The sequence below is a fragment of the Delphinus delphis genome, chromosome 6, assembly GCF_949987515.2.
Source record: "Delphinus delphis chromosome 6, mDelDel1.2, whole genome shotgun sequence".
NCBI classification, from domain to species: domain Eukaryota; kingdom Metazoa; phylum Chordata; class Mammalia; order Artiodactyla; family Delphinidae; genus Delphinus; species Delphinus delphis.
The window spans coordinates 2,778,519-2,805,428 of record NC_082688.1 but is presented as its reverse complement, the minus strand read 5'-3'; the positions used below and the strand labels follow the sequence as shown (position 1 = coordinate 2,805,428).

General features: G+C 62.5%; 1 protein-coding gene across 2 annotated transcripts in view; it reads right to left on the bottom strand.

The window, feature by feature from the left end:
* RXRA (retinoid X receptor alpha) overlaps positions 1-12,919 on the bottom strand; it is a 98,125-nt gene extending 85,206 nt beyond the window's left edge. Inside the window, exon 1 of one of the 2 annotated variants that reach the window (XM_060013861.1) lies at positions 12,778-12,919. In XM_060013861.1, the coding sequence (XP_059869844.1) occupies positions 12,778-12,805 (28 nt within the window). In that variant the 5' untranslated portion in view covers positions 12,806-12,919. The remainder of the gene's footprint in view (positions 1-12,777) is intronic. The other variant, XM_060013862.1, reaches the window with a different exon arrangement.
* Positions 12,920-26,910: the final 13,991 nt, after the last annotated feature.

Sequence of the window (26,910 nt, the reverse complement as noted above, 5' to 3'; positions counted from 1 at the left end):
AGGACGGACATGACGGCCGAGGGGGTGGGGGGCCCCGGCTGCCCCTCCAATAACGAGCTCCACAGCTTATCAGCCACGTGCAGGACCAGTGCGGGCTCGGGAGCCATCCCCTCCCCGCTCCGGTAGCCGGCCATGAGAGCATCCCCACTGCCCAACGAGGAGACACAATAACTGTCCACAAGCAGATCCGTCTCGGCAAAGAGGTGCGGGCAGGGCGGCTGCTGCAGCCGGGAGACACACGCGGGGAGCACACCTCTCCGAGGCCTGCAGCCAGCGAGGGCACCGGGAGCTGCGACCTTGCCCCGTGGCCCTGGGACTTGGGGTGGGGAGGGTGCCAGCCGGGGTCGGAGGGGCAGCACCTGGACCGGGGGGTGGTCAACCTAGAACCAGAGCTGCCCGCGGTCCTGCAGCCGGATCGCACCCCGGCAGAGGAGGCCCTCTGAGCACCACGGCGTTTCCTTTTTATAAATCCCATCCCACGCCAGCCACGGGAGCCAGGAATAAGTCGGCAGGGAGCCAACGCCCAGTGGCAGCCTGTCCCAGGCCGGCGGCTGTGCCCGCACGCCTGCCCACCTTCCAGCCTGGGAGGGAAGCCCAGAGAGGCCTTGGACATCTCGGGCTGGGCTGTGCACTCTGCCTGCAGCATCTCCCATACTCTCAGGCACCCAGGCTCCCATAAGCCCCGTCTACACCTGCGGAACTAAGCTGGGACCGCCAGCCAGGCCGTGGGAACCTAAGGCGCGTGCTCCAGACTGCCCAGCTGCCTGGGCCCAGGTGTCAGGCTGCATCCTACACCGAAGTCCTGATTGCCCCCCCCAGACCTTCCTCTAGAGTTTTCCTCAACTGGTAAAAGGCACATCACCCTTCCTGTGCTCAGGCCAAAAGCCCCAGACCACTTCTGCCTCGTTACCACTCCCCCGCCCTGCCCTCTGCCCCCCGCTTCTCACAGAGCAGCAGAGCCTCCTACCAAGCACAGGCCAGACGCCACCCTCCCTGGCCCGGGACCCTCCAGTGGCTCCACCTCCCCGGGGCAGGGGTTCCACAGGCTTCTCCGTGCTGATTCCGTCTCTACCCTTGCCCCTCACGGGCTCAGCTCCAGCCACACAGGTAGATTCAAGGAACTCTGAGTGGGAGGCCTCAGACGGACAACACTGACGTGCGGATCCGAGGACGCAGAAACTGACTTCTCCCAGGCAAACTCCTATGCATCCCTCACAACCCAATTCAGACGGCCCAGCCCACTGAACAGCAGGGCAAGCTGATGACCCTTCTCCTGTGCCTGCCCCGCTCCCAGTAGTCCTCCCAGCGCCACACTCACACTGTCCCCTCCCCCACAGTGAAAGCAGGCATGACCAAACTGGTCAACCACGAGTGACCTACCCTGACGCACATTATCAGCCCCACTTTACAGATAAGAAAACTGAGGCCCAGAGAGGTTTTAAAACTCTGGCCCAAGGTGACACGAGTGGTAGTGTGGCGGCAGTCCACACCAGTCCCTATGACCCCAGGCACCACTCAGCATCTTGGGGGCGAAGCCTCACTCAACGCTGCCTCCCCAGGGACCAGGAGGTCCAGGCGTCTGCAGACAGACAGCCAGTCAGACGGACAGAGGCACGAACAGACGGCTGGCAGGTGGGAGTTTTGCTCTGAACCTCTCGGCCAGGCTTTGATTTCTACCCTCTCGCCCCACCGGCCAAGCTTCAACAAGACGTACTAAGCAGCAGAGGAAGGAACCACGTCTCGACACAGGCAGTCATCTGGGGCTGAGGACCCCCCATGCTGCATCCGGGCGCTGAGTCCACGGGACGCCCAGGTCCCGTCCAGCAGCAGGTGGCAGCTGCATCTGAAGCACGCAGAGCAGAGAGGGTGGGGGCTCAGCCCTGGACGGGGACACCCACAGTTGCAACCCTGGCCTCAGGCTCCCCGAGGGCTTCCAGCTGCCATCTGGTCCCAGGGATCCTCCAGGGCAGGGTCTCCGTCGATGGCTCCAGGCTCTCCCTGCTCCACACCCAGGAATCAGCACCAGGGTAGACACACAGCAGGACTTCCCTCCCTGGAAAGTTGGGACGGACCCCCAGAAGAAGGGTGATTCAAACAATGATGCCTTTCAAAGTCACTTTGCAAGGGGTGGGCTCCCCCCACCCCGTGACGTTTCTCAAGTGGAGGGGGTGGGGGAGACATTTGCAGAAAGCACTAATTCAGTCAACAAACACTTGCTGAGGCTGGTGCAGCGCCTGGTGCCGTGCGCTCGGCAGCCAACTAGACCTGCGAGCCAAGCCCATTGGTGGGCAGGGGTGCTCGGCGGTCTCAGGCCCCGCGGGGAAAGAGCCGCGCCCGACTGGCAGTGCCTGCCAAGGGTCCCGGCCGTGGAGCGGCGGCGTGCCAGTCCTGTACTTCCCACCTCCGACTCGGCCCAACATCCTTCCTTCCATTTCACAAATGAGGAAACCGAGATAAACAGGGAGGAAGTAACGTGCTCCAAGTCACAAAGTGCATGTGGCAGAGCCGGAAGGTGCAGGCCAGGGGCTCTGAGCGGGCCACCCATCCCCCGTCAGCGGTCTGCAGGGATCAGCCTCTTGGGGGCAGAGGCTGGCGCCCCGACCTTTGCCCAGGGAGACAGAGCAGGGAAGGGGGAAGGCCCTGGCTCCCCTCCCTGCTGTCCGCACCCCTCCAGCTGGACCCAGGAAGGTGGCCACCAGTGCCGCCCCGCCCCACCCCACCCCAGGCTGTGGTCCACCTCGCCACCATCTGAGCTCAGAGTGGCCTGGCACTCACTGCCCAAGGCCCCCACCTCCTAGCCCTCCTCCTGACCTTGATCCTGGGCAGAAAGTCCAGGAGCAGGGGCGGGGTGGGGGCAGCTCCGCCACCTCCTGTGGACTCTGGCCCCAGTAAGAGCCATTTCTCTCAATCCAGGCAAGGAGGGGGTGAATCGAGGAACCACCAGGCGGCCCAGCACTCCTGCAGGAGGCTCCACGAGGTGGGGGCAGGGGCACTTCGGGGACGGACCAAGGGATGTGGGGACAGACAGGCGGGTGGGGAAAGGACCCCCAGCTGCTCCACCCAGAGAGGGGCCCGACTCTGGCCACTCCCCCCAGGAGCCAGAGCTCCGAGCTGGCGTAAGAACACGAGGTGGGCCGGCGTGGGCCATGCTCCAGACCAGGACATCCCAGGGCCCAGGAAGCAGAGGGGACATCGGGCCCGCAGACATCGGGCTCAGAGGGGCTGCCTGCCGCCAGGCTGGGGGTGGCCAGGTCGCGGCCAGGCCCACTCCCAGCCTTACCTCCTCCCAAGGTTAATCACTCCCAGAGCAGCTGACCACACCCCTCATGCTCCCGCGGGTCCTCACCAGCACAGACCAGTAACCAGCCATCAGGGGGCCAGGCAGAGGAGCCTGGCCATGCAGCTGGATCCTTCTGAAATCCTCCAGGGACTGCCCACCCAACAAACTCTTATTCATCCCGTAAAACCTAACTACAACATCACCTCCTCTGTGAAGCCTCCCTGACTTCCCCAGGCAATTTACAGGTGGAGCAACTGAGACCCAGAAAAGTGAATTTGCCAGCCCAGGGCCACACGGCCCCCAGCTCAGAGCGGGTACTCATTCATCACACCAGCACGCTTTGAACACAAGAAAGCCAGAAAGCAGAGTGAGCGGTGCCTGATGCGGACGGAGAGGCTGGAGGGCCACGTGACACTGAGCAGAGGCCCGAGCTCCACACCGGGGCAATGGGGGCCCGCGGAGAATTCCAGGTTGGGGATGTCAGGGCCCAAGGAGAGAAGGGGCCGGCCCGGCCTTGGGTGGTGGCTGGCGTGACAGCACCTGCAGCTCCCCTGCCCCCGCTCTGCCCCGCCCCCATCAGTAAGATTATTCCCCCCTGACATGCTGCTTTACCCCCAAACCGTCTCACCGTAACACTCCCAGGTGAAAGCCAGAGCTGGACCCGGCGGGACTGACCATACTCCCCACCGCAGCCGACCTCCTACCTCCCACAGCTCAGATCCTGTCCCCTCAACAGAGGAGGCCACTTCCTGAGGAGGGGATCCCCAGCTCTGCCACCCCAACTGCAAGGCCACCAGCTCAGGGGAACAGGGCCAAGGAAGGGAGGAGCAGAGGCCTCTGGTAGCCAGAGGGCCCCAGGGAAACCGAGGCCCGGGGGAGAAGGAACCTGCCCGGGCATGCAGAGAGCTGCTCAGAGAGCCAACTGGACCGTCCACCCAACCCTGGGCTGCAGCCCTGCAGGGGAGGGGCCCTCCTGCCGCCCGGAGGCGGGGGAGGGGTGACCACCAGCCTGCCCAGGTGGGGCAAGACAAGGGGGTTCGGGGACACCCCAAGAGCTCAACCATACAGGTCTCTCCTGGGAGCAGCAGGGACAGCCTCTGCTGAGGGCACCCCGAAGCTGCTCTGGATGAAGCCAGGTCGCGGGGGTACCCAGCCAGGGCACCTCGGGCACATCCTTCAGGCTCCCCAAGACTGAAGCCCTCATCCCCAAATGTGGACACAACAGCCCCACCCCAGGGCCTGTCCACATAGAGGGCACTCAGCCCAGGCCACCGCCCTGCCACCGCAGCCCAGTGCCGCCCCACGCCGGGCCCGGCCTCTGAGGGCCAAGCGGCCAGCAAGGTGGGTTCTCCGGACAGGAGGCCTGCGTCTCCTGGAGAGCGGGGGCCGGGCTGGACCACCAGCCCCTCGCCAGGGCCCCAGGCGCATCCTCCATGGCGGTCATGGGTCACCTGCACCCCACTCCTCGATCACGGGCGCTTTCCTGGACGGCTTGGAGCCCACCGTGAGCACCCCCTTGGCTGACCCTCCCGTGTCCCTACGAGGCTGCGTCGTCACCCCGCGTGCGAATGAGAAGCGGCGGAGCTGAACCCAGGTACCCGGCACCCAGTCCAGAACTGAGCCCACCGCCCCGCACTCTACTCGGCCGGCTCACAAGCGAAAGGCCGCGCACAGCCTGGCTGGCTCTGGCGGGAAAAGCACTCAGGCTGCCGGAGGACACGGCCCCGCAGACCGGAGGGAGGGGACCGGGACAGGGACCTCCAGGGAGGGGCTCGGGGCCAGCCGCCCGACGGCGCCTTCTCCAGAGGGCCGGGCAGAGAGCCTGTGAGTGCAGCGACTCCGGCCACCTGGGCTGTCACCACCTGACCTCTGCCCAGGGCCAGTGCGGACACTTAAGCTAAAGTGGTCAATTACGGGACACTTAGATCCCTCCCCGGGGCTCCCCAGCCTCCCTCGGTTCTGGGCCGCAGCACCAGGAAGCCAGTTGAATCAGTAACCTCATTACAGCCCAGCGGCCGCACCCGGGGCCGGCTTTGAACTCCGCGGGGTTTATCCATGGCCACTGCAGGATTCACACACGGCTGGCCCGGGCCCAACCTGCTCTCCCCTCCCTCTCCTCCCCTCCGCGCCGGAGCCTCCAGACTCAGGACGGCCGCGGCCTCTGCTGAGGCCCATCACCACCGGCCCCGCACCCTGGGCACAGCCAGAGAAACCGAGGCACGGCGAGACACCACTGTTGCTCAGATGAGCCCACAGAGGCGCAGGGGTGCCGGGGCCAGGCTCTGGGTCACCGGGAAGCAGACCAAGGGCTCCTCTTTGTGTCCCCAGCCCCAACTGACGGCGCGCCCCACACCTGTCTCAGGAACTTGGGACCAAGGGCCAGCCGTGAACATCTCACGAGGAGGGACCCCAGGGCAGCAACTCACACCGAGGCCCTCAGTGGCTCCAGCCCCACAAGGCGCCCCAACATCCCATTTCCTAGCCCCAAGGTCAGTCCCCACCTTGGTCCTCGAGTCCCTGCTCTGACCCCAGGAGGCCCGGTCGCCCTGCCCCGGAACAGACAGCCCATCCCCCAACTTTGGTGCTCTGGGCCCGACACGTCCTTCCGGGACTGGGCTCAGCCCTCTTGACTTCCAGACTGTTCCATCACCTTTCCCAGAGACCCCAGTCCCCCTCGCTGAAGCCACTAGCGCCCCAGGTCCTGGAACGTCTCGGTTGATGTAATGGGGGGCCCATGGGGTGGAGAGCACGTCCCCAAGGACAGGCCAAGGGCCCACGGGCCAGGAAGGGAGAAGGGGACAGAAGAAGAGCCAGGGCCGGGCAGGAGTTGGGGGGTGGGGGGGTCCTCTCCCAGCCCCGTGCTCCAACCCAGTGGCCCAGCCTGACACCCCCACCAGGAAGCCACTTGGGGTCCCCACCCCCAGTGCAGGCCGCTGTGCCGAGAGACCCAGCCAGAGCCACTCACAGGGGCACCTACCCCGTCGGGCTCCAAGCCCGCCCAGGACCCTTCTCCTCTAGCCCAGCCTCTGCACATAGCTGGAGGCCTAATTCCGACCCCAGGGCCGCGGGGCCCCTCCTGGTCACCGTGTCAACCAGCCAGCTCTCACGCAACACGGCTTCTCCTAGCTCCGGCCACACGGGCTGCTGGGTCCTGTCTCAGCTGACCCTCCACGCGGAGCGGCCCTCCCCCTGACCTGCCGCAGCCCTGCCTCTGCTTCAGAGTCCACGCCAGGACTGGCTCCCACAGGAAGCCCGGCCGCCCTCCCGCTCACGGCCAGCTCCGGCCCGGCCGGCGCTCGGCAGGTGTTCCCCGGGCGCCGTGGGGACTGAAGCCAGCCAGCAGGCCCGAGTCCTTCTAAGGAAAAGCACATTGAGACTTTATTAGAATCAGCTGGGAAGGCCAGGCCCGTGCGCGTGTCCGTGCACGCGTGTTTGTGTGCACGTGCTCGTGGGAGTGGGTGCGTGAGCGCCCGTGCGCGCGTGTGCACGTGTGTTCGTACGTGTGCGTGTGTTCACAGCTGTGCACCTGTGTGCGTGTACGTGTGGAGGCGTGCGGTCACGTACACGCGTGTGCGCTGCCCACAGGGAACGCAGAGATAAGGGGACCAGGTGTGGCTGTCCTCGCCCAGTACCCCCACCAGGTCCCTCAGGAATTTGCTGCCTGACAGCTCTGCCCTGGCGGGGCGAGGACGGGGACCCCAGGCCACGGGGGTCTTGAGGCTGCGCCTCTAGCTGTCACCCAGCCCGTAGTTTTCCAGTCTATCAATAATACCCTCAACCCTGTGCCACCCCCAGCAGGGGACAACCCCAGAGGAGGTTCGGGGTCTCCACTCCCCAGAGGACCTTCGAGGGGTGAACGGGGACAGAACGCGGACAGACGGGGACAGCGAAGCTTCAACCTCCACCAAGTCTCCCAGAACAAAACGTTCCCTCACCTAGGGCCCGGCACGCATAACAGGGCTCCTGGGGAGCCAGGACGGGGCACAGACCCACACCTGACGATCAGGAGGTCGGGGACAGCGGCGTCACCCCAGGGACTGGTCCTGGCCCAGCTGGTGCTCAGGCCCCGCCACTGGGACACCAAGGTGCTGAGAGAAAGCAGGCAGGACCGTGCAGAGGGGCAGCGCGGCACAAAGACCGCGACGGACCTCACGTTTCCGTGGGCCCCGCGAGGCTGTCACGAGGTCCTAGCAACCGAGGCGCAGGGACACAGCAGGCACCCAGGGACTGGAGCCATCATGTCCTCGGATGGACGGCACAGTGCCCCGGACACGTCAGAAGAGATTCAGAGACATGGGACAGACGCGGGCCGAGGAGGCCCACCTGGCTTCTGGAGGCCAAGGAAATGGGTCCCTGAGCGGCCGCCCCGTTCACTTGCTTCACTCACGCAGGGACGCGGGTCCCAGGCACGAGAGGACACACCGACGTAGGGACACAGGACAGACGGTGCCAGGCACAGGGCAGGCAGGGCCCAGCTGCGGGGCCTAGAGCGAGCGCGCGGCTGCAGCCGCCTGAGCGTGCGCGCACCGGGGCCGCCATGTGCGCGTGTCCCCACTCTCCTCCGCGTCGGCCGGGGCCAGGTTTACTGAGCTACTTTCTGCCCCACCACGCTCACTCGGCTCTGAGCTAGACGACTGCTTTGTAACTCTAGGGTGCAATTTCTCCGTCTGTGAGGCACCGGGGCACGGCTGCTCGGAACATCCCGCACCAGGCTCGGTGGGCGCGCAAGCGAGGCCCTCGCCCCCCCAGCTCCTGCGGGCCTCGGGGAGGGGGCACGGAGCAGGGGCCGTGTCGGTGCTCGCTCAGCACGGGAGACGAGGCCGGGGCGGCCCTCCTCTCCAGCGTGGGCCCCGCAGCCCTGACAGCAGCAGCCGTGCCTCTGCTTTGTGCTCCTGTTTCAGCCTAACACTCGAGAACCGGGCCCCTCACTGATCCAGGCAGGGGGCACGGGGAGGCTCCGGCCACAGGCCTCGCCTTCGAAGAAGGGCCGTCAGGTAGACACGCCCCCGAAATAAGATGGGCTGCCTTTCCGCCAGCACTGCAGAAGGGCCAACACACGTGTCCATTTTACAGATGCACAGTTAAGGCTCCGGGAGGCCGGCAGGCAGGCCACACACACGGGCAGCAGGGACAGAGGACCCGATCCCCAGTGGCCTGACCACCAGCCCACGAGAGGCCGGCAGGCAGGCCACACACACGGGCAGCAGGGACAGAGGACCCAATCCCCAGTGGCCTGACCACCAGCCCACAAGAGGACACAGTCCCCCAGGAAGGTGCAGCTCCCAGGGTCTGCTCCCCCTCTCCCCGGGAATGGCCGGGTCATTCGAGAGAGAGCAGGTAGGGGGAGCAAGTGACAAAGGGGCCTGAGGAGGAGAGGAAGGGAGAGCGAAGATGGAGCTGCCCCTTGGAAAACATAAGCAGCGCAGGCAGGGGAGGGGAGGGGCCCGGCCCTCTCCCCGCACCTTCCACAGCATCCAGGTAACAGACCTGCACCGTGCACATCAGGGCAAAGGCATCTGATCCCCAAGCGGACACCAACCTCACCAGCCACCCAGGTTCTCAAGGGCCTGCACCCCTGCCCAGCCCTAACCCTGCCTGTAGTCAGCTCCCATAGGAACAGACCAGTCGACGGGACACCTGAAGGCCCTGCCCCCCTGCCCATCCCTAACCCTGCCTGTAGTCAGCTCCCATAGGAACAGACCAGTCGACGGGACACCTCAAGGCCCTGGACCCCTGCCCAGCCCTAACCCTGCCTGTAGTCAGCTCCCATAGGAACAGACCGGTCGACGGGACACCTCAAGGCCCTGGCCACCAGAGCCAGCTAGACAAATTGTGACAAACTAGGGGTGGGTGAAGAGGGAAGGTGGATCACGTCTTGTCCTGGGCCAATTCAGTGGCCTCTGCTCTGTCCTACGGACAGCAATTGAGTCGGGCCCAGGAGCCCTCTTCTCCTGGAGGACGGGCCTTACTCGAGACCACCGCCTACCGTGGAAATACACCAACTGTGGAGAGAGCCCGGGCGAGCCAAGAAAATGAAAGTCCGGAGGCAGCTTCCACCGGCTCTGGGCAGGCATCTGGGGCCTCCCCCCGACCCCACACCACCTCCTGTGCAGCCGCTGTCTGTCCCCCCTTGGCTCACCGAGGGGCCCCTCTCCTGATGCCAGAGCCCGCGGTACCCATACCCAGCCCCATTCTGTACCACACAGTAATCCCACCACCAGCCCCCAGAACGGGAGACAAGGACCACCAACCGAAACCCGCCCACAGAGGCACAGAGGGGGTGGGGCAGGGGCCGGGGAAAGGCAGGCAGAGGGCCTCCTGGAGGAGGCCCAGCTCCCCGCAGGCCCGGAAGGACAGGCACAGCTGGAAGAGCTGGTGGAGCTGGGATCAGGCCCCCAGCAGCTGCCCCAGGGCGAGCAAGGCTGCCCGCTCAAGTCTGCCAAACCCCAGCTCAGCGCTGCCCGCCCGCACGCCCTCCGTGGCTCCTCCTGGGGGTCCCCAGCTCGCCCCACCCATGTTCGGGCAGAGCGGGTCAGGGCTACACGCTGGGCCCAGGCACAGCAGACAGGCGACCAAGCCCAGGCAAGGATGCAGGCCAGCAAGGCCACGGCCACGGCCACACCCATCTGAGGGCTGTTTTTCTCACCCTGACACTTCCCCCGTCAACAAACAGAGCCCCCTCCAGAGTTTACCAAAACAAACGCCCCAACAGTCAGCAGTGCCCAGGCCAAGACAGGACTGCCTCGCAGGCCGGACTCCAAGCCCAGCCTCCAAGCCCAGCCTCCAGAGAGACACATGACCCTGTTATTTCGGGAGGCCCCGGAATGTGCTCTATTTTGGGTCCCGAGGGCTCTGATGTTACCAGATGCCCCTTACCGGGGCTCCAAGCTCTCCCAGGTCCCCAAGGGCTGCCCAGAGGGTGACCAGTGGACCTCCTGCTCTGCTACTGCCCCCCACCCTTCCCCGGGCAAAGGGGCTACTGGCAGCCAGGGCTCTGGGGTCTGAGACCTTGGGACACTGCCGACTCAGCCTTCCAGTCCCACTGTCCAGCCTGATGCCAGCGCACGTCTCCCCCCGACGGGCACGGGCACTGGTCCGCCCTGGGCAGTGGCGGCAGGGGCAGGGAGCAGGGGCTGCCTTGGGCACGTTCCTTGGCCTCCAGATCTGTACCTTGGGCTCATCCCCGCCCCGCCCCCACTGGGAGGCTCAGCAGCTGGGAGACTCCCGGGCGGGTGACAGCAAGTGCCCAGGCCCACCGAGCCCCAGGCGATGGGTGCTGGAAGGAGCAGGCCCTCTGCCCAAGGCCCCGAAAGCGGCCGGACAGCCGTATGGGGCAACGCCACCTGCCCAGCAGCTCCAGGTCCGCCCTGGGTCGCCAGCCGCGCCTGGACAAGCCGGGCCTCCTGATACTGACCCCCAACGAGGAATTAGGCCGTGTTGACAAAAGGGCTTAGGCAAGTAGCCGCTTAAATGGACCTTCAACTCCACCGGACTTCAGAGCTGCTCACAAGCTTAGAAAAAACTAAAGTGTAATCAGAGCCCAGGGCTCTCCACTCAGGCCTGGGGCACGAGCTGCCTGGGAGGCCACAGGCTGAGTCAAGGAGAGAAGCTCCCCCAGCCAGCCAACTTGCAGCAGCGGGGGCGGCGGGGCGCAGGGGAGGGGGGGGTGGGGGAGAGGGGGAAAGGTGCGGGGAGGAACACAACACCTACCCAGGTTCCTGGGGCACGACCTTTCCTCTTCACAGGAACTCCAGCACAGCGACCCTACAGCCTGGACCCTATGTGTGCTGACTCCCGGGACCCTCCCAGGATGTCAGACACTGGGACCTGTCCCGCTCCAGGTACCCAGCCATGGCGCTGCCTCATCGCGGGGGCCAGGAAGGGAGCAAAGGCAGAGCTGAGCATTCTTGGTCCAGAGGGACGCTCTGTATGTGCACACATGTGTGCAAAGCTTTAACGGGGGACAGGAGAGGCTGTCGGCTTCCATGGGGCCCCGCCAGGCCCACGCCAGGCCCGGCAATGGCAAGTCAAACAACTCAGCTTTCAATCCTGCTACACAGACACACACACACACACACACACACACACACACACACACACACACACACGGTCACCACGGGCTGGGGGTTCAAATCCAAAATCCATCACTTTGTAGCCTGTGGCCTCAGTTGCTCTCACCCAGGTTTCTCATCTGCAAAATGGGCATAAGCACCCACCCTGGGGGCTCTGGGGAGGAAGGAGGGTGCTCAGCCTGGTGCCTGCAGAGGTCTTCACTGTACAGAGTCAGGGAAGGAGTCTTAGCCTTGACAAACTCGGAACCCTGCCCCCGTCACCCTGCCATATGCCCCTCTGTGAGCCGGCGCCCAGTGCTCAGACCCTCGCCCAGACATCCCGGGGAGGGGGGCCAGCTCCACGCGGCTCCCCTCCACCTCCCCGTCTCACCAAACGTCCCTGCAGCTGTGCTGAGCTCTGGCAGCCAAGCCGGTGGCCAAACTGCACCCCGGGCTGCAGGAGGGTGGGCAGGCAGGAGGGGCAATTGACCGCGGGTTTCATTCATAATCAGCTGCTCTAATTTCCATTCAGCACAAATCCTTCACCCAGACTGACAGCCTAGCTGCCGGCCCCACCACCAAATTAATATCCTTCCCGGGCTCATTTATAAAGTCTCCCCACCCCCTCCCCCCTTCCCGGCCTCTCACTGGCTCCCAAACCCTAGGGAGGACGACGGCTCGGGGCACCTGGCCATGCCCCCTCCTCCTCCTCCGTGGGTCCAGGCCTTGAACTGGAGAGCAGTCCGGGGCAGGGAAGCCACTGGGTGGGATGGCAGTGGGAGAACAGGAAAACCGGCCCTCCGTGCCTCTAGGGTGTCCACCCCAAGTGCAGGGCCAGCTCCAGAGAACGCCCGGAGAACACTCTGGTGCGCCAGAGTGAGGGGCCCCATTTCTGGAATGGGGCCCCAGGTTTGATGTTCCCGGTCTTACGGCCCCTTGGCGACCCTGCCCACCCGCGCCCGGGCTGCTCTGGGGGAGGAGGAGTCCGGAGTGTTCCAGGGCCGGCGGCCTGCTGGACTCGGCAGCCCAGGCGGCGGCGCAGAGGCCGTCCCGATGCCAGGGCGGCTGAAGGCTAGGAGCGCACAAGTTGCGCCGCCCCGCTGGAGGTGGGCGCCCGGGCGGGGGTCGCGGACCGCTGCCAGGAGGGGCCAGGAGCCCCCCCCCGCTTCCAGCCGACCGGCTGCCCCTCCGGCCCCGCCGCCCGCCCGCTGCCCACTCCCGCTCCGCCACCAAGTCGGCGGCCCGGCGCGGGCCGGGGGGCCGCCAGCCGCCCTCGCCCCCTCCCAGCCCGGCCGGCCCGGGTAAAAGTTGCCCGGCCCACCCGCTCCCGCCCGGCGCCCCAACTCCGCGCGGGCCGGCTGGGGGAGCGGGTCTAGCCGGGGCCCCCGCGCGCGCCGGGAACGCGCCCCGCCGCCGCCGCCCCCGCCGCCGCCCGCGATCACTCACCGAGCGGCAGGAAATGTTTGGTGTCCATGTCTGCGGCGACCTCGCGGCGGGAGGCGGACGAGCGCGGCGGCCCCCGGCGCGGCCGGCCGGGCCCGGGCGGCGGGAGCCGGCGGCGGCGGCGGCGGCGGCGGCGCGCGGAGGCCGCGGCGCGGCGAGTTGTTGCAAAAGTCGCCCAACAATGTAAACTACTTGTGCTGCGCGCCGCCGCCGCGCGCCCGCGCCCGCGCCCCCGCCGCGCGCGCCCGCGCCCCGCTCCGACCGCTGCGGCGCCGGCGGGGGGGCGGCGGGGGGCCCGCGACGGGCGCGGACTCGGCGCAGCGCCGCCGCCCGCCCGGCCTGCGCGCCCGCCCGGCCTGCGCGCCCGGAGCGCACCCCCCGCCGGTCCCCCCGCCCGCCCGGAGCGGACTGCCCCCTCCGCGCCCCCACCTCGTCAGCCCGGAGCGCGCCCCCCGCCCCCCGCGCGCCGCCCGCCCAGCCGCCGAGTTGCGAGCGAGCAAGCGAGCGGTGCAAACTTGCAAGTTTCCCTCCACCAGGGGTTCCCCGGAGCCGCGCGGGGGCGGCGGGGGCGTCGGGGGCGCAGGGGCGGGGGGGGCGGCGGGGGGGCGGGGCGGGAGCAGTATTCCCTCCCCGGCCTGCCCCAAAAAAACCACCCGGCGGAGCAGGCGGAGAGCCTGGCTGGAGCGACCGGCACGGCCGGGCCATTGTCTGGGCGGCCGCACAAAGCGGCCGGCCGCGCTGCGCGCCGACCCTGGCCGGCACGTGGGGAAACTGAGGCCCTGAGTGGCCGTGAGCCCCGACGCGGGAGCACAGGCTCGGCTCCGTCATCTGGGGAGTGTTTTATTTTCTGGAGCCCCCAGTCCGCCCCCGACTTTCACACTCAGGGCAAGCAGAGATCGAAGGGCACCCCGGCCCCGCCCCCACGGACCCTCCCCTGGCCCCCCGGGAAGGAGAGGCTCCCGCTTCTGCTGCACTGTGGCCCTGGCTTCTGGGAGCCCTCTTTAAAGGCACCAGGCTGGGGACCAGCCGCCGCGAGTTGGGTGCTGACTTAGTGACCGGTGGCTATTTTTACGCCTTGGACAGTTCTCTGCCCTGGCTTTTAAATTCATGACTTGTTTGTTTAAAAGCGAAAGGAAGGACGCCTGTCCCGACCGCTCGGGCTGCTGGAGTTGGGGCTTCGGTATGAGTTACCTGCGCGGAGCCGAGCCTCCTGAGCAGGCGCAGGCCAGGCGCTGCCGTGCCGTCGCCGTGTCCGGCCGCCCAGCGCTGAGCCGCCCTCCTCACAGACCCCTGCTAGACCCATATTCCCGATGGTGACCCAGGCTCGTTGGGGTGGGGGTGGGGGCAGAGGGGCTTACCAAGGTCACACAGGCTGCACGTGGTGGCCCCCGGGCCAGGGGGCACTGATAGGGAGGTGATGACTGTGGATGGCCGTCACCGCTGCCCAGGGACAACCACTGCCCTTCACAAGAGAGGGGGTCCTACTGCGGGGTGCACCACTGTCACCTGTGTGACCTCGAGCCAGCCTCACCACCCTTCTGGGCTTTAGTTTCCCCTCTGTGGAATGGGGGAGCAGCGGGCCCACCTCCTACTGGACAGCCAGGAGCTGGATCCCACCAAGGCCATTGAGACCCTTCCAGGAGGGAGGCCCTTGGGTCACCTGGAGCATCCTGAGGCGGGGCGCTGTGGGACGAGTGCTGGCTGGGGAGCCCTCCCTCCCCCAGCACAGGCCACAGCCCAGGCTTGTCTTGTCCCCTGGCTTCTGCTTGATCCGTGCCCCATCCCCTCACGGAGAAAGCCCTGTCTTTGCTGGCTCCTGGGCCGCCGACCCATCTGCCCTCCCTCCAGCATCAGCCTGTGTAAGTGTGGTCCTCATCTGCTGTCATCACAACAAACGCACTCCCCCTTTCCCCCAGCACAGCCACCCGCTTCTACAACTGATTTCCTCCTGCCAGGGCTGGGGGCAGGCAAGCACCCAGGGAAAGGATGAGAAGGAGCAAACGGGTGCTGACACGTCTGGGGTGTGTGCCGTGTGCCAGCCCCAGTTCTCAGGCCTGTCTCCGTCACCTCTGGCGTGGCCCTAGCCACAGACAGCATCAGTGGCCCGTCTGAACCCCATCCTCCCGGACTGTCCTGACCCGTATCAGACCTCGCCACTCCTGCCGGAGAAGAAGAGGCCAGATGCCCTCGCCACTCGGGGGCCCCACTGGGCACGAGGAGGAGAGCTCCAGCAACCCATGGGCAGGGGGCACTGCCAGCCCACCCAACTGATGAGGACAGCGAGGCTGGGAGAGGCGACACGACGGAACAGGTCACGCTGCAGTGAGGACGAAGCCAGCGTTTGAACCCAAGGCCTGTCCTTGGAACCCCTGGGCCACTGAGGGTGTGAGCCTGCACAGGCCCCCTGGGCCCCCCAGTGACCTGCGGTGCAGCACTGCCTTCCGGTCACATCCTGTGTGGACAGCCCATCCGTGCTCTGCTGGATGAGGATGGGCCGGGGGTGTGCTTCCATCGCTGTGGATCAGTCGTTCGTTCAACAAACGTCACTTAAGCCTTTACCAAGGGGCCAGACCCAGTGCTCAGGGAACTCATGTGGAGGTGTGGTCCCAGATGAACAGGCAAGGGCCGATCCCAGCTCTGCCTCTTACCATACGTGTGGCCTGGCCAGGTCACTCCCTTCCCTGTGCCTCAGTCTCCTTATCTGTAAAGTGGGCATGGCCACCCCCTCCTGCTGAGTCATGGAGATGACTAAACAAGGTAATGCTGGAAGAGTCTGGGCCCGAGGAGGTTCGTGATAGTTACTGCCACTACTGTTATCACTATTATTATAAGACGGTGAATTAGGCCCTCTGGCAGCCCCGGCCCAGGGGGGAAATAAGACACATCCACCCTCCCCCAGCCCCTTCCCCCTTGCCCTGGAAAACTCGAGACTCCCTTTGGAACTGTTGGCACTTGGAGCCAGGGAGACACACACAGGCAAACTTCCATATGGGTTCCTCACGCCGGGCAAGGCACAGGCACCCAGATTGCCGAGGCTGCAAGAGGGGCCTCTGTTCCTAAGAGAGACCTACGAAGGTGTCCCCCAGCCCCAGCCTCGCCCAGGGCTCCAGGAGACCGCGAGACCGCATGGACAGTGAAGGGAACATGGGGTCCAGAGCCACGCAGACCTGGCTCCAACCCATCCTCAGCGCCTACGGATGTCGAGCTGCTCTCGGCCTCCCCTTCCCATCTGCAGGGCTTCGGGAGTGGCAGGGGGCAGGGGTGTTCCAGGAGCCGGCTGGCTCGGAATGGGGAGGGGAGCCGGCTGTGGAGGGGGGCAAACACCCGGGCTCCCTGACGGAAAATGTGTGTGCTGCTTGTTATTTCTATTTCGCACTCCCCCCTCGAGCTGGGGCGCCTTGGTGCAAACGATCCCACAGGACACCGCCCGGGACGGTGGCTGCCCCATTTGGAGTCGCCAGGTCCGAGCTAACCATGGAAAAAACCACCCCCAGCCTTCCTGCCATGTGCTCCTGCAGCCAAAACTATTTTTATAGTAATATCCATCTATTTACAACCTGGGATCTGAGAGGGTTTTGTTTTTTGTTTGGGGCTTTTTATCCCCTCCCGGAGGATGCTTTTTAAGGTACTTTGGTTTTGTCCATGCGCCTGTCTCAGCTCAGTCTTGTAAACCATCTCTGGAATCACTTGGTGAATAATATTTTTAAAGGCCGGTGTCTGCCAGGCTGGAGCCCCCAAGGCTGGCGTCTGGGTGGGCGGCTCCCAGCAGTTGCTGGGGCACCAAGGGGCACCGCAGCTGCTTCCGGTTCCTTCACCCAAGGGAGTGTCCGTGTGATCCCAAACTGGCAACCGGCAGGATCTTGCCGGCGGTCGGGGCCTTTGGCCCCATCAGGCAGGGCAGGGGCTTAGGCCCTCCAGCCTGTCCCAAAGTCCCCCAGCCCGGAGGGCACTTTCTCACCATCTCTGTGGCTCCTCTGGGGGCGGCAGTCTCTATCCCTGGTGACAGATGACTCAAGCTAGGAGGTGGGGATGAAGCCCAGAGAGGCAAGGGCTCACCTGAGCTCACATGGCGAGACAGATGGAGCTGCCCTGAGTCCTGCCCTGTCTCTCCACCGTGTGGGGGAGTGCGGGAAAGCTACGTGTCCACCCTCAGCCTCTAGTCTGTCCTGCTTAGTAGGGAGAAGAGAAGGGATTGGGGCGGGGGGGAGGTGGAAATGCAGTGGAGGAGAGGACGCCTTCTGTGAAATGTCTGCTCCCATCAACGGGCACTTGCCAGCCCTGAAGGACAGCCAGCCCCACACACCCAGACCAGAGGAGGCCAGAGAAAGGTTAGGCTCTGTTTCAATGAGATGCACTGAAGGCGGCCAGCTTCCCTCCATCGTGTGCGAGCCTGTTTCCAAACCTCTGGGAGCTGAAAGGCAGTTTGGGCAAACCAGTTCATGTGAGACAGGCCTAAGGGGATAGGGGCTGCTGTGTGAACAAAGACCGGGATTTTGGGGCAGCTCCAGGCAAGAGCTGGTGGGATCCTTCCAGAGGCCTCCAACAAGATGCTCCCTCCAAACCCCAAGGCCACTTGGAAGGAGTCACAGATGACGGGGGAGGGGGGAAAGGAGGAGTGGGAGGCAGCTCAGGGGGTTAGAGTGTGCCAGGTGGTCCGGAGGGTTCCAAGCCAGCAGAGGAAGACACTGGTGTTTCCTGGGGACTCTCCACCAACTCCACCCCAGCCCTGCAGACAGATTCCTGCTTCCCCATTTCAGATGATGATACTGAGCCAGAGGGGAGCAGTGACTGGCTCCAGGTCATGCAGCGGCTCCAGCACTGAAGTCAACAGATTCACAATAGAGGTTGATGGTCAGACCCCCTTAGGACAACCACCCACCTCAGCCTCTTGCCTTCACAGTGAACTGCCCCACCTCCCTGCTTCTCACTGGTGTGTGGATGGTGAGACCCGAGTCCAGAGAGAAGGGCCAGGCAGCCGACTTGGAAAACTGGGTGCTAGGGTGGGTACCAGGAGGAGGAAGCCTCCCCTGGCTCAGCCACCAGTTCTCACACGGCCCTCTCTGAACCTCAGTCTCTTCTTCTATGAAATGGAAGAAAACAGCGAGCTAATCGTGGAGCCTTTTTTATATGAAATGAGAACATCAACAGGGACATCAACGTTGACCTATACCAGCAGCTCAGGAGAAGGGCTCAGGCCAAGAGTCCCAGCCTGGGGTGCCGATTCCATCCTGGGCCTGGCTCTGAAGATGGCCTGCCCCTCCCTGGCTCCCCTCCATCGTGCCCCTCTCCAGACACCGCAAGAAGATAATGTGTTTTACCGGGAGCATTTATTATCGACAACTGCTACATAAATCTCTCTCTGTATACATACGTGTGCACGAGAGGTGGATAAACAGGGCAGAGCCGCTGTGCGCGATCTCACTGCTGTAGTCAACTTGCCCCCAAAAAGATAACGGGACATGATTCAGAATATTTATTTGGCAGACATGATATGAACCCTCATAGCCTGTTGGGATTAAAAATATCCTACGTCTCTGTCATCCACCAACGTGGTTTAAATATTGTACCTGCGGCCACTGCGGCAACAGGGAGATGCGAGCGGATCTTGATAGCGGCCGTGAAGAGGAGTCCTTGTGCGTTGAGGAATGGGAAAGTAGCGGAGGAGTTTGCCCCGCGCTCCTTGTGCTTGCATCGAGAGAAACCTTCCCTGAAAACGTGGGTCCGCCACCCCCAGACCGCCACCCCTGGGGCAAAGACTGCCCGGCACACGCTGTTCTGCAGCACTCGGCCAGCAGCGTCCCAGGAGGGCCTGGCCTGACTCCAGGCTGCAGCTCAGGGTCCGATGAAGCTGCCACCCCCGCAGAGGAGGCCCCAGAAGGCCCAGGCCCCACCCTCGCTGGCCGGAGACCCCTGCCTGATGGGCCTGTCCTCAGCCTCCGTCCACCCAGCGTAGAGCAGAGCCCTGGCGCCGCCCCCGTCCCCCCGCCCCATCAGGTCACTCCCAGTTTAGAGACCCTTTCCTGCTCCCCATTCCCCTCGGGATAAAGTCCAAGCTCCTAAGAAAACCAGCCAGGCCCGCCCCCAGCCGAGGCATCTCCCTCCTGCCAGCGCCCGGCCTGCCCACAGGCCGCCCCCATCCCAGGCAGACTGCAGCTCTGACCGTCGTCGTCCACACCGGCCACTCTGCATTCCACTGGAAGGTGCAGCCCCAAAGCGGCCCCTGTAGGCAGGCGGCCGACCGCCCCCGACACACGCCCCCGAGCCAGGCTGGGCCGTCTCTGTGCCCCACGACAGCCCGCACCCTCTCTATCCCTCCGTGAGGTCCCATTCCTCGCCATTCCCACCGGCCTGCAAGCTCGCCGAGGCTGGGGACCTGGGGATGGGACCACCGGCTCTCCGTTTCCCGACCCGGGACATCGTGGGAGCTCAAACTATTCACGGAGGGAGGGCGGGGAGGAAGGAGGATATGCTGTTTTCAGGGGCCAGGCTCCCACCATCGCGGCAGTGGCTCCTGCAAGCCTGGGGGTGGGCCCTCAGGATCCCTGTTTACATCTCCGTCCATCTGCACTTAGAAAAACCACCTTTCCCTCCCAGGGCCTCGGTTTACCCGTCAGTACAATGAGTCTCCGGCCCCTGGGTCGGGCATGTACCCTGAGCAAGGCTTTGAGGGTTTGCTTTGGGAAGAACCCAAAGACTTAGCTCTGAGAGAATCTCCAGGGGGTTGTTTAACCCCCTCCACCGTTACCCACACCACGCCCCACCCCACCTGGTCCCACCCACCTGCCCCCAGGCCCCAGAGCTCCCTTTGGAGGAGCCCCACCCCCAGGCCGATGATGACTATTGGCCTTTGTTTCTCCCGCAAACCGGGGTCCCTTCTCCCCAGAGGAGCCGCTTCTGAGCTGTCCTGAAAAAGAGGGGCTGGTCTGGAAATGTTGCCCAGAGCGAGAGCCCAGACCCACCTGCCTGCAGCTGGCCCAGGAAGGGGGACGTCACCCTCACAGGCAAGACGGACGGACAGGAAAGGTGAGCCCCGGGCCGGAGCGGTGCTGATGAACGCGTTTCCCCGGCCACAGGCGCGGTCCTCCATCACCGCCTCAGGGAAGCCCACTCCTCCTGGGCCCCTGCCATCCACGTTCCCCACCTCCTGCTTCCAGGCGGTACTAGCCACGTGTGGGCGCCCACCAGGCACCTTCACCAATACGTTCCCAGGACAGGGGTTTCTGCTTCGTCGTCTGCTTCTGCAACCCGGGGGTCCTCCTGGCCTCACCCTAGAGCCCCGGACCCTGTGTGCAGTGGGCCGCCCTCCCCTTGCCCCCGCTCTGGTCACTCCGTCCTCATCTCTTCCAGGGATGTGAGCAACAGGGCTCCCACCTTCCCCGGGGTGATGGCGACACAGGACGGGGGACGAAAACCAGGCGGTCAGGGGTCCCACGCATGGCCTGGACGGCTGCCGGGATCCAGTGTCTTCAGGTGGGCATAGCAGCAAGGCCCTTTCCTCCCAGGCCCCAGGGAGGGAGGCAGGGGTGAGATGGGGCAGGGCCACGCCCTGGTCGAGGCCAACTGGGGCTCCGGAGCCTGCCCACTAGTCCCCCACCTCTGAGGGGCCAGCCCAGCCCCCGAATCAGGAGGGAAGCCCCACTAAGGGGGGATGACGGGGCTGATCCTGTGGCGCCCAGGGTGGACCGAACGAGATCAAGTCACGAAGCCCCTCCTGGGCCTGGCCTGAGCGAGCAGGCAAGAAACCGCTTGGGTGACTGGGTCATCAAGCCCGGCTGGGCCCAGCCTCCGTGGTCACTGTTAGGGTGCATCTCACACCCATCACCCCCCAAGGCACTCCACCCAGAGTCCAGTCGAGCTCACCCAGGCCAGGTCCCAGCATCATCCGGTTTAAGCCTCATGGCCAGAAATTTCCAGATCGTCCTAGCATTTAGATGCGGGTCCCTGATGTTGCAGGGCACCGTGCCTCTGGGTGAGGACAGGCCCATTTCAGGTGAGTCTGCCCACACCACGCCCACGGCTGGGGAGACGGCCGTGGCTCCGGCCCTTGGAGCTGAGCTGGTTAAGGGCTCCGCCCCTCGAGCAGTGCTCTGCTGCTCTGGCCCCTGGGTCTCAGGTCTTAAGAAGCATACGCTTGGGAAGGCCCAGGGGAACTCCCAGCAGGCCCTTGGGGCTGCTCAGGGCTGGCTGGGAGGGCACAGGGACACCAGCAGAGGTGAGCTCTCGCCTTGCCAGCTGCACTCCTATCACCCCTGGGCAGGGAGGGTGAGGCAGAACACCTGGGGAAGCTGCTGTCCCCACACAGCACCGCCCTCGCCTGTGTCAGGCTGTCCTGAGGAGCTGGCCGGCCAGGCTGGCCCCGTGAACTCCTGGCACACGGCAGTCCAGCCGCTGGCCCTCTCGGCTCACCAGGTTCAGAGAAACATTAGCCGACCGGGACACTGTCACCCTGATAGCCTGACCGGTGTCACTTCCTAGGGTTCAGACTCAGGGAGGTGCCCTGGTCGGTTCAGCCTGTCTGCTGGCCGTCCTCTCCCCAACCTCAGTTTCGTCCTCTGCAACCGAAGCCTGCTGCCCCTCACCCCACTGGTGTGTGATGCCAGAGCTCTGTCCTGAGGATGACCCGGTCGCGGCCTCACCGGGAGCAGAGAGAGAGCCACGCCCGAATCTAAGCCGGCTGCTCTGCGTCCTAAGGAAACGGACAGAGTGGGAGATTCAGCGAGGAAGACGAGGCCTGGCGGCAGCTGGGAAGGTGGGAAACAGCCTCAAGGGGCCCCGACGATCGTCTGTCTGTTCAATAATAAGGGATCGGGGACTTCCCCGGCGGTCCAGTGGTTAAGACTCCGCGCTTCCAATGCAGGGGGTGCGGGTTCCATCGGGGAGCTAAGATCCCACATGCCGCGCAGCTCAGACAAAAAACAAAAACAACAGCAATAAAGGATCAGCTCCGATAGAGCACACGCGTGTGCTGAAAACAATACACTTTCGAGTGGGAAAAAAATTCCAATTATAAACGCATGCACAGAACTCAGGAAAGAAGCCCCTCCTCCCGTTTGTTACTGGTGGGGAGTTCTAGCAATGGAGCCAGGAGCTTTGCACATCCTCCCTTATAATTTTCTTCGTTTCTCTGTAATGAGCCTTTATCACATTTAGAATCAGGGAAAAAAATAGGGTTAACAAAAGCCTGTCTGAATGCATCTGAAATCTGACTGTTGGTGCTGTAGCCAACCCCGGCTCAGCTCAAAGACCCAGCCCGCTCCCACCTCCCTGTGGACCCCTGTGACAGCCTCATGGGCCCTGGAAGCCAGTGGTCTTGTCTCCTCTCCATGCACGACTGCTCCCCCCAGCCTCCTCGTTGTGGGGGACTCCCAGCCCCCACCATCCTGCCACCCCCATCTCCGGGCAGCCTCTCCTCCATCGGCGTGGAGCCGGAAACACCCGCGTCTACTTTGTACTGATAAGGATACGCTCTCACCCGCTCGATCAGCTACGGGGCTATTTATCTGATCTGCCCACCTTGTCACCGGGCCAGGTGAGATTAATAATACACTTAATTTCACAAGCACAGAAGGTTTCGTCTAAGTGGGCAAAATGTTTGGACCACAGCATGACAAGTGAGATCATTTTGGTGGTTTTAAAGGCTGACGCAGAAGCCACTTGGCTTTTGTTCCTGGCTGTCTGGTGCCAATTCAGCTGAATGGCTGGCTTCATCCAAGACGTTCTGAGCTGCAGGACGGTGCCCTGGACCCTGGCACCCCGCAGACGCCACCGTCCCTCTGCGGTGCCTCCCGGGAGTCAGCGGTCGAGGGTCAAAGGGGAGGGGGCGACGAGGAAGAGAACACCACATGGTCCAGGCCCCCCTCCCTCCATCTCCAGGTGACGCTGTGGTGTGACACACACCGAGGTGGACCAGACACTCACAGACCAGAGAGGGGACAGGACACAAGGCCAAGGAGAAAAAGGAGATGCGGGATCAGAGACAGCCGGAGGCGCTCTGGGGCCCTCTGACAAGGTGTCAGGGCACGGCGCTCTGAGGTGCCTGGACATGGGGCCAGGGTCTGGCCAGGGGACATAAGAAGGCAAAGCCTCCTGCTGGGGAGGTCAGCCGGGTGGGTGGGGTGAGGGCAACTACGGGGGGGCAGGGGTGGGGGGCAGGATGCTCCGTGGGGAGCAGTGGCTCTGCCCCTGCAGGTCGGAGTGGCCCAGGTTTGGAAGGGTCTCTGTCACCCAGCTAAAGTGCTGTGGAAAGGGGGGAGTGGGCCCCCCGGAGGGTCCGAGCCCAGGGAACCCACCCTCAGGTGACAGTAAGCTATAGGTGCTGCGTTCATTGAGGGCTTGCCCTGACGCTTTCATTCGTATGCAGAGACAAACGCCACGATGGGTTCCGTTTTGCAGAGGAAACCAGCTCGAGATGCTGTGACTTGCTTTATATAGTGGCTGGCCTGGGGCACCGCCCAGAATGCGGTCCAGGATGGTCTGCAGCTGGAGCCTGGTTCCGAGAGGGCAAAGCTGGTCAGACCTGGCCGGAGGAGGAGGTTGGGGGCACTACTGCACGAACCCACCCCCAGCTCAGCCCAGGTCGGCTCAGCTGTGGGGCCCCCGCTGCCCTGCGCCCCAAGAAGAGCCTGCGGCCTCGCCCTGCCCTGATCACCTTCCAGAGGACTAGAGAGAAGCTGCTCCAGGCAGGACTCGGGAAGCCCCCAGACCACTCTGGTCCCCGGGAGGCCTTCTTTCCCTCCTCCCAATTTTACACATGGGACTCCGTGGCCCAGAAGAAGGCAGGGGCTCGCCCAAGGCCAGCTCCCAGACCTTCCAACCCTCAGGCGCTTCCAGCAAGCTCTGGAGCTGAGCGGGGCTTGGCCCTCCCTCTGGCCCCGCCCCCTCCAGCGAGCAGCAGGGATTAGCGCCTCTCCGAGGTCCCTGCCGCCTGGCCTGAGCTCTTCATCATGCCCGCTGCCCCCGGGAGCGGCTTTGTCTAGACGCCACTTGACAGACGGGGCTGAGCAAAGGACTAACAGGATTTCTCAGCCCTGTCACTCCTGCCATCGCCCTCTTCAGCCACCTGAAGACGAATTAGTGTTGCCTCTCCTCCCTCCGTCAGACCACCAGCCCTGAGCTGCTCCCCACGCGGCTGCGTTGTACGGTCAAGCTCAGAGCTAAGCCGGATTTCAGGCCCCGCTGAGCGGGGTCCGCAGGCCAAGGAGCCTGGACAGACACACAGCTCTCCTGTGAGCTAGGCAGCCCTCTGCGCCCTTACTGGGGGCCCATGGGGTGGAGGTGCAGAGAGAGCTGGGCCTTCTAAGCGACCTGCGTTTGGATCCCTGCTCTGCCCCCTCATGAGTCCGTGGAGCCCAAGCGAGCACCTTGGCTGCCCTGCCCCTGCTTCCCCCCGGCTAAAGCAAGGGCCCCAGGACCTTCCAGGAAGGCCCTTGTAAGTGTCCGAGATGCAGCTTGCAGAGGGTCAGGCCCATAGTAGGTCCACGATACCTACTAAGTATCACTGCTGTGATTGGACCAATGACGCCTACAAAGGGTGCTAATTAACTGAGCCTCGCGTCTCATTCTAGTGGACCCTCTAACAGACAGTGGGTTTGCTGGGTCCCATGAGGAAAGGTGCCCACAACACCGTAACTGCCCCCAGGGGCGTCCAGGGTCTCTGTCTGGAGCTGCCAAGGGGTTCTGGGCAGGCGTCTGTGCCGGTATCTCCAACAAGGCTGCACAGGCCTCGACTGGCCCAGGGTGATGCCCTGCGGGGCCCTGATGGCTTCACCCCTCCCACGTGGAACCCACAGGAGAGACCTCTGGGTCTCAGTCACCCGAAGTCTCCGGGGCACTCCATGGCAGGATAGGAGGACTTGTGGCATGTCCTGTGGGGCCTGGCAGACCTGGGGTCTGGCTGTGTGTCTTGGGCAAGTCACTTCTCTAAGCCTCAGTTTCCTCACCTGTAAAATGGGAACCAGCACCAACCCCACCCCCTTAAGGTGGTTGCAGGGCCAAAGAGTGTGGCACAGTGCACGTACAGAGCAAACATTCAGTACATTTGCTTTAAGAAAATAAAGTCAAACTTGACTGTGGGAAGAAGAAAAGGAAACTCCCAGAGACTCCCCAAATTATCCTCATGGCTGAGGAAGGAAGCAGGTTCTTTTCCCGTAAGCAGTGCACCCACACTTCTGAGCAACCCCACCCCCACCCCGCAACTGGCTGGCCTGCCGTCTTTGCTAGGGTCTTTTCAGGAAGAGGTGGCCCTGCTGAAGCACAGGGTCCAGCCCCACCCCTGGCCAGCACTTCCCGCTGGAACAAGAGGACGCGGCACCACTTCCGCACTGAGAGCACACCCAGCCCATCAGGGAAGGTCGCAGCTCTGGGCAGCAGAGACACCTGTGTTGGATTTCCTGCTCCTTCAGAGATTAGCCCTGTGACTGGGAGCCTGGACAAGACCCCAGCATGTCTGAGCCTCCTTTCCATCTGTAAATGGGGCACAGACTCTGCCGGGGTGGCAGTGAGGAGATGGAAGCATGGTAAGCTGTGCTGTTGTCACGAGTATCAGGCTTCAGGCAATGACCCACAGCCTAGACGAGGAGGCAAGACAGATGTCTAAGTTCATAGAAAGATGGATAATGGCAGCCATGACATTGCCTTTATGCATGAAGTAACCGAGGTCCAGAAAGATGAATGGACGCTGGCACAAGGCGGTTTGACCTCGGCCTGGAGCAATGACACAAGAGGAGTGCAAGATGGACAGATGGCCTCAGGCAGAAGCCTGGCAGCATGACTTTGGGGAGGAGACGGGTGATGAGGTCTGAGCTGGGTGGGGTGAATAGAGCCCTCGTGAGAAGCCAGGAGATCCCCGCCCTTTCCACAGCAGGCCAAGGAATTCATGGCTTCATAGGCCAGTTTCTGTCCTCATGCCCAGAAATGGAATCTTAGGTGTGACTCCTGGATCCAGCCTGTTCTCTCTAAATATTGGGAATAAAGTTGCAATCGAAAAATGACCCCATGTATCAAAATTTTTGGGATGCAGGTAAAGCGGTTCTTAGAGGGAAACTTATAGCTTTAAATAATTATATCAGAAAAGAAGAAAGATCTAAGACCAATGACCTAAGTTTTCACCTTAGGATAATTAAAAAAAAGAAGAAGAAGAGCAAACTAAATCCAAAGTAAGTAGAAGGAAGGATGTAATAAAGGTAATAACAGAAATTCACGAAATAGAAACAAACCACAGAGAAAACTGACAAAGCCAAAACTGGGTCTTTGAAAATATCAACAGAATTGACAAACCTCTACTTAGAATGATCAAGAAAAAAGAGAGAGCACAAAAATCACCAGTATCAGAATGGAAAGGGAGTTATCACTACAGATCCTATAAATATTAATAAGAGAATTCTATATACAATTTTATACCAAAAAATATGACAATGTAGATGAAATGGACATATTTCTTGGAAAAGACAACTTACCAAAATTGACAGAAGGAATAGAAAATCTGATCAACCCTATAGCTATTAAAGAAATTTAATTTATCAGAAATAATCTCAAAACTCTAGGCCCAGATGGTTTCACTAATGAATTCTAGCAATCATTCAAATCTTATATCAAATATTTAATAAAAATATTTTTCAAAGATTTAATAAAATACCAAAATATTAACAAATTAAATCCAAAGTATTAAAAAAGGGATAATACCTTGTAAGATAATATCTCATTGAGATAATATTTCAATCCCTGAGATTTATCTCAGAAATGCAATGTTGGTTTAACATTTGAAAGACAATAGGATTCACCATATTAACAGGCTAAAGGAGAAAAATCGTATTATTTCAAAAGAAAATATGATTCTCTCAAAAGATTCAGAAAAAGCATTTGACAAAATTCACTAGCCATTCATTATAAAAACTCTCAGTAAACTAGGTATAGTAGGAAACTTCCTCAAACTGATCCAGGGAATCTACAACAGACCAGCTTATAGTCAACATCATTCTTAACAGTGAAAAACTGATGTGTTTCCCTGACACTGGGAACAAAGATGTTCTCTTGCTACTCCTGTTCAACATTGTACTGGCCATCCTAGACATTGCTATAAGCCAAGATAAAAGAAATAAAAGACACAAATATCAGAAAAGAAGTAAAACTGTCCCTATT